Raw genomic sequence first — 7,077 nt, forward strand, 5'->3', positions numbered from 1 at the left:
TATAAACAAGTCATCAACTAATTTCATGTGACAACTTACAGTTCATGTAAGATTCCTTCCTAAATATTGAATTAGGTCAGAAGACATTAACTTTGCCATCCTGCCCTACCGTTAAACCTAGATATACCCCAGCAGTCTAAACAGCCTCTCTATTTATACCATCACTGCACTACTAATACTGTTAATAGGGATTACTGTGGGATTTAATTCCCAGTGTGGAGTTTTTATACTTCCACAAAGGCAGTGTTTGTCTACGTGTGTAGCACCAGAGCCCCTTTCTCTCTCTTGGTGCTTGAAATGTCTTTTAATTTTTCACAAAGAACCAGCTGAGTTATATAGCAACAGTTCCCCTCCTATTATTAAAATACATTCTTAAATGAAGCATTTTAAATGTAAAAATGTAAGATTTAATCCAAGATGATAGTAAGAGACATTTGTTAGTGTAAAAGGAAACAGTGTAAGAGCTGAGAGGCTTTTTAATTACAGCAGCTCAACCCTCCTGACCCAAAGTCCCCATGTCAGCTTGTCCTTAATCTGATCATTACTTGCTGACTGACTTCTTGAAACAGTAATCTATAAAGTGTATGAGAGTCATTTCTATTATCAAATTCACACCAGAAATATCAGGTAGGTGTTAAACTACACAGCATACTTGAGTATGCTTCAGTGTAAGAGCGTTCAGCTCGACTACTATACATCATTGTAACAGTGATGAAGTTTGTGTGATTGATTATAAAGAAAGGATTAAGGTGCATAAAGTATTAGTCACAGGGAGGACTGGCACTGCGGTTAGAGGGCACAAAGAAGCCATTCTGTTTCATTATGTATGGGGGCCTCTTTTACATAAAGAAAAACCATTTGTCAGATTTTTCATGTGAAAATGTGACATTTATTCCCATAAACACCCACATCACAGACGTACACAATCACTCTTTTTAATGGATTGATTTTAAACATTTAATTTTGGAGTTTCATAGGGACTCAGTGACTTGTGCTTCAGGAAAAGTGGTATTTGGAAATGGCATTTAATATGAGCAAGGGTGTCCCACTTTCATAACCTAATTCAATTTCTAATTCAAAAGTCTTACTGTCAAAGTAGAAACCCAGGAAGATCCTGAAAAGATGCTTAGGAAACAGCACACTGGACAGTCCAAAATGTAAAGAATTGAAGAAATAGGCCAAATGATCCATTTACATGGCAGCTTGAGCTTTTTGTGCAACTGAACATCTCCCTCTGCCCCGGTCTTCTCTCAGCTCATTGCTGTTCAGCGCCCAGGCCGCATGCCTTTCCTCTTCAGGCTGTCATACCCAACGTGAGCTGCTGCGTGGTGACAGTATTTACTCAAGCCTGAAATCTGAGCCCATTATGTCAGCAGATGTTACAGGACAGAATGAGAGCAAGCGTGAGAGAAGGAAATATATAAAGTAGAGGGAGAGTGATACATGTATAAAACAAGTGATATTAAAGTTTATAAAAAAAGGAAACAAACATTGAGCACTTAGTTGTATACTCAACGAGTAAACAACAACCCCAAAATGAACAAATGCAGCAACGATGCATAGTCAAAGTAATATCAAAAGGTCTTTTTACTGAAATTGCAAAAGCGTTCTTAAAATTTATATTTTAAACAAAGTGCAAACTTTCTGTGGGATTATTTGTAGCAACTCTCCCTTCCACTGACAACAAGATCTCAGTGGCACTCTGTTTAACTGACATGAATGGGAAAAACTCGAATAACACAAGCCAGGAGCACTTCACAAAACCAATACAAATCTGTTCCAATTGGCAAAGATAAATAATGGTTGTGAATATTGTTTTTAAATTAGCCTGTGTGTGTGTCTGCTAGTGAGTATTTCCAACAACATGTATATCCCTGATAGTTATCTCAACATTGCCTTAAGTATCAGCCTTTTGATCTCATAGACAATGAAGGCCAAATAAGTGGAGATGGAGTATAAAGAGAAATAAAATGGCCAACACTCAATTTATTACACTCTCCTTGACAATAAATGTTGGGGAATTTCAATAGTCAAAAGTACAAACGTGTTTCTGTTAAGTGCAGAATTCAGCCTCACAGAATAACTTTTCAAACAAACACAAAAAGATGGATGTTGTCAAACAAAACACCACAGCACACAGCACATACGAAGAAACAGCGTATCCAGTAAAACACGGTCAAGTAATGCTCCACAACATTTCTGTACAGAGAGCAAACAAGGGCATTTTAATTGGACCCTGGCACAAGTTCTGTATAGGCTAAAGAGTGTGTGTCTTGATTTTTTTTTTATTTGACAACAATAGTCATGGCATGTGGCAGGTGGCTTATTTCACACTGACTCTTGGCCCCTGTCAGAAGTGCAAGTTTCCCTGCTGTCTTTAAATCATGGAAACCCTAGTGTCCCAAAATAGTGCCAGACAGCAAGTCTGCTTTACTTTACGATTTCCTTTCTTCTCAACAAACTGGTTCCATCGCTTCATACAGGTTTTTCCCTTTTAAATGCTTTCTCCTCTTGTCTAGATCTCTTTTTGTCATCTCCATTCTCCCTCTTACATGAGCTTCAGCAGCAGCTCGTAGGTGGCATTGATGATCCCCCAGGAGAGGAGTGAACGGTGGTAGTTGAGGTGGGCCCCTCTGAACAGCATGACCAGACTGCCGCCCCTTTCTCTCCACACTGTTAGCAGCACCTTCCTGCAAGGCTGGAAGTCTCCACCGACCTGAGCCTGAGCCCGGGACTTGACCACATTTAATGGATAGAACAGGATGCCAAGGGCTGCCCCCAACAAACCTCCACACACAAAATCATTCACCAGGTGACCTGCCCGACTAGTGACTTCTGGGAGCTGCTCCTTAATGGGCCCGCGGAGCCCGAAGAAGAACACATTGCTAGGGCCATTACGGAGAAGTATGGGCACCAGGCCACGGTAGCATTCTCTGACACCATACTCAGAAAGAAGTGTCCGAAAGGTGTGGACTGTGTTGTTGAAGCGCCCGTGGTGCCGATGGTCTTGTAGGAGAGTCTGCACGCGCTCAAATGGTGTCAAAATGGCCTCTGCGGTTCCTGCCAATGCTGCAGCAAAGCTTCGGGTGACCAGGTCGGGCACACCGCTGCCACCAGCCTGGTCTAGTAAAACTCTAGAGAAGTCCTCGTACAAGCCAAACATGATGGCAACTGTAGTGCTCTTTTGGAGGAGAGGTGGCAGCAGGCCTCGGTAAAGATTTCTTAGGCCATCCCTCTGGAGCTGCCGCACCGCCTCAGTGGCCAAAACACCGTGCAGCTGCTGGCGGAACAGCACCTTCTGGATGGGGAAAGTCACCAAGATGTTTGTAAAAGCTGCAATGGAGCCGCAGACATAGTGCTTCCCTTGACTGCCCGGCCTGGTATTCAGAGCATCAGCAGGTAGCAGGGAGGAACCTCCTATAGTCAGGGCAGCCTGAGGCTGAGGTGTTCGGGCTGACTCAGAGTCCATGGTGCTAACTGCCATGGAAGACTCAGTGCTTCACAGCCTGTTTCTCCAGCATCACATCAACACTGCACTTGTTTGTAAAATATAAACCCTGTAAAAGAGAGAGGAAATATTAGTAAGCGTATTAAAAAGAACAATTGGGATTCAATTGGGGCCCAATCATACAATATAGCAAAGGTTGACATGTACAATGTATTTATTTATATTTAGTAAATATCATAAATACATAAAACTGACATATATAAAACATATACAGTATATAGCACAATTTCCACATGTGCCAACATGTGTGCTGATTCACAAAATCATAATTATCTATAATAATAGATTTACTGGTTGGGGTTTAGATAAAATGGCCCATGTTGCCTTAAACAGGTTGAACTGTTTAACCCTCAGCCTGCAGCCTTCAACTTGTACAACCAGGCTGCCCCAACTGGCCACTGAAAGAGTTATTAATATACACAATTTAACCGACTGATACACATCAGCTAGTCCTAGTGGCAGGAGGGCGCAGCTATGAGTGGTAGAAAACACTATACACAAATATAGGACATAGAGGTGATAGTGGAGGCAAAGGTTTGAGGTCATTAGAGGTCACAGCACGTAAATCCAAATATCACTCCAGAAAGGCTGACAGAGTTTTAGGACCGTAGGAGAAACCATGCTGCCACATGGCTACTGACCTCTGAGAGAAGCCTGTTATGTAATTAACCCACATTATACAAAACTTTTGCACATCCCCTTATCAATGTTTGCACTTACTTCTTTCCCTTTCTTAAAAAATTATAATTGTACATATTAGTTATGTTGTTAGTGTCTTTTTTACATAGTTTTTATTGTAGTATTTCTATTCTGTCTATTGCAAGTAGCAGTACTTAGCCTTTTTGTGTATTCCCTTTTTATCATGTTTATTTTATGCAACAAATACACCAAGGCAAAGTCCTTGCAAGTGAAAAAATTCTTTGGTAATATATACATTATGGTTCTGATTCAGAGGACAGCAATTCTATTACGCAACAGGAACATTTTCTGTGTGTCCCGCGAACACGCCCTCTGTGTAATGGTTTAATGCCTGCTGTAAACTATAGTTCCTGGTTGTCACAGCATGATCTCTGTCATTGGGTTGATACAGATAAAAAGGGGTTTATGTCTCTCAACGGCCACATTACAACTAGGACACGAAGCAAAATTAGTTACTGTAAGATTAGCTAGCTAAAAAACAAACAAATCATCGACGGGCTAGCATGCTTAGTTAGCTCAATACCAGACACCCAACTGCTAGGCTGCTTAACCAACTTAGCCAGCTCAACAGTGCTGGTGACAGGGCCTCCTCGGCTGTGTTAGTAACAGACAATCAGATGTATTTAAAATAAGACACAAGAACAGGATTATGTATGTTACAGAAAAACACATGTCAGCCTAGCATTCCAAATGCCTAGCATAATAAGAGTCAACACGGACGAGCGTGGATTGGTGGTTGGAGACTTCGTTGACAGTAACGTCAAGAAGCTAAAGAGCGTCTCACAGTTTGGGTTAAGAAACCGGGCACATATGTCAGCCTTTACCTGCCGTTTACGCCAGACGCTGTCCTAATCCTGGACAGGTAGAGTGCAGTTTTCTGCAGGATAATTGGGCTAGCGGCCAAAACAAACGATAGGTCGTGTTTGATCGGTCTGCAACCCCAACAGCAGCAGGTGACCGCAACTTAAGCGCATGCGCACTACCGCGGATCTGACTTCCGAGAAGCTCCATCACAATTAAATACATCTATGCACTTTCATATTTGTTTCGCAAATAGTTGGGAAAGGAACACAGATTATTTCGATTTACATCATAGGTGGAGTAAAAAGTAAAAAGCTCTAACGAACTATTTTTCCGGGTCCTTTTGTTCGTCGTAAAGTAGGATGTAGCAGCGACATTTTTACGACTATGTAGTGACGTCATAATCTTAACATAGGAGATGAATGTATCGGTTAATAAAGGTTAGCTTTTACTGCTAACGTTATTTTCAAAACGTCTTTCAGTTGCTCTTCTTTTTCTCCGATATTCATGGTTGTTAAATGTATATGATATAATTGAATAATAGGGCATGGTGTGGTAATTGTAGCAAAGATGCCAGTTAGTAGTCTGCTTACGTTAGCTATGTATTGCTAGCTTTTCGCTCAAAGCAGCTCTCTTTAGCCCTTAACGCTAACGTTAGCTAGCTGTCACAGCTTGCACTTGGAATTTATCTACTGAGACGTGTGCATGTAAGACAACCGTATGCATTAATCTACCGCGTTTTGGTTCAGTTTTTCGCCTTTGGTACTGAAAGCTAGATTCATGTACAATGTCAGCGCAAAAAGACTGCGATTTTCTGGTGAAGAGAGCCCGGGAGCTGGTCTCTGATGATCCCTGTGCGGCCAAAGCCTGGCTCATAACTGCCAGAACCCTTTACCCTGCAGATTTCAACATACAGGTAACATACGCCTTCATCTTAGCTGCATGTGGTCAAACCATCAGAGTTAAATGCATATAGATAGATACATATAGTACACATACTGTATTGATCCCCAAGGGGAAATTCAAAGTCACAGCAGTTTAAAGACATCACACACAACATACATCATAAACAGAATGATAAAATAACAAATCCACATGAATAATATGGACAAGAACTGATTCTAAATAAAACCAAATCAACATGAATGTACTAAGGGATGTAGAAGCATGCCACTTGCAGTGACAGGGCAGGGACTGGCCCTGTGATTCAGAATGCATTGTAGGGTAAGGTGCTCCACGAGAGTGTGTGTCATGGTGGTAGTGCAAATAAGTCCAATAGTGTAAGGATAAAGTATTGAGACCAGGAATAAATATGGACAATATAAGAGGATAATGTAGACATAGTAACATAAGAACTATAGCAGTGCAATGATAAAGTTAAAAAAACTGCATTAAATAAGGGCATTATAAGGGAATAAAGAAGACAGGATAGACACAAATCAACAGTCAATGTTAGAGGTTTAAAGTAATAGGGTTGAAGTAATAATGTCTTTGTCAAGCATTATTGTGTGTTTGAAATATGTGGATCCTCACTTATGAGTTCATTGTTTAAATTTGGTTGATGTGTATTCACAGTACGAAATGTACATCATTGAACGCAATGCGGAGAGGACAGCCTCGGCAGGGAGACTGCTGTATGACATGTGAGTTATAATGTACTTAGGGGTGTGAATCACCACGATAGGCCACACAATAAGATATTATTATCATGATACTTACAGTATGTCACAAACAAGACAATATTATTGTGCGGGATTCTGGAATATATGCCAATGGATTACCTTTTTTCCAACTTTAAATTATGTCCCCAAAGGAAGACTTTGTCAGCATCTTTTTTATCTAAAAAAATAGATACATTAAAGGTCCCATGGCATAAAAATTTTACTTTATGAGTTTTTTTAACATTAATATGCATTCCACCAGCCTACCTATGGTCCCCCAGTGGCTAGAAATGGCAACATGTGTAAATCAAGCCCTGGGTATCCTGCTCTGCCTTTTGAGAAAATTAAAGCTCAAGTGGGCCGTTCTGGAATATTGCCCATAGGAATCATGACTTGCAAACAAGAAAA

The 7,077-nt window shown here is 40.8% G+C and overlaps 2 protein-coding genes and 1 long non-coding RNA gene across 4 annotated transcripts in view; 1 reads left to right on the top strand and 2 right to left on the bottom strand.

The window, feature by feature from the left end:
- Nucleotides 1–1,590: 1,590 nt before the first annotated feature.
- LOC117951861 overlaps nucleotides 1,591–7,077 on the bottom strand; it is a 12,034-nt gene continuing 6,547 nt past the window's right edge. Inside the window, exons 2-3 of the long non-coding RNA XR_004658265.1 lie at nucleotides 4,777–4,780; nucleotides 1,591–1,774 (exon numbers count right to left, since the gene is read on the bottom strand). This is a non-coding gene — a long non-coding RNA (uncharacterized LOC117951861). The remainder of the gene's footprint in view (nucleotides 1,775–4,776; nucleotides 4,781–7,077) is intronic.
- Nucleotides 1,836–5,281, bottom strand: slc25a51b (solute carrier family 25 member 51b). Its single transcript, XM_034883815.1, has 2 exons — nucleotides 5,032–5,281; nucleotides 1,836–3,557 (listed from the first exon to the last, which is right to left on the bottom strand). The coding sequence occupies exon 2, from the start codon at nucleotides 3,482–3,484 to the stop codon at nucleotides 2,549–2,551; it is 936 nt and encodes a 311-aa protein (XP_034739706.1). The 5' UTR covers nucleotides 3,485–3,557; nucleotides 5,032–5,281; the 3' UTR covers nucleotides 1,836–2,548.
- ints10 (integrator complex subunit 10) overlaps nucleotides 5,438–7,077 on the top strand; it is an 8,087-nt gene continuing 6,447 nt past the window's right edge. The window contains exons 1-2 of one of the 2 annotated variants that reach the window (XM_034883802.1): nucleotides 5,438–5,924; nucleotides 6,584–6,651. In XM_034883802.1, coding sequence (XP_034739693.1) covers nucleotides 5,796–5,924; nucleotides 6,584–6,651 — 197 coding nt within the window. In that variant the 5' untranslated portion in view covers nucleotides 5,438–5,795. The remainder of the gene's footprint in view (nucleotides 5,925–6,583; nucleotides 6,652–7,077) is intronic. The other variant, XM_034883803.1, reaches the window with a different exon arrangement.

This window comes from Etheostoma cragini, chromosome 10, assembly GCF_013103735.1.
Source record: "Etheostoma cragini isolate CJK2018 chromosome 10, CSU_Ecrag_1.0, whole genome shotgun sequence".
Lineage (NCBI taxonomy): Eukaryota > Metazoa > Chordata > Actinopteri > Perciformes > Percidae > Etheostoma > Etheostoma cragini.

What these genes read in the sequence shown, in the direction of transcription:
- slc25a51b (XM_034883815.1), bottom strand. Translation starts at nt 3,484, where the DNA reads ATGGCAGTTAGCACCATGGACTCTGAGTCAGCCCGAACACCTCAGCCT.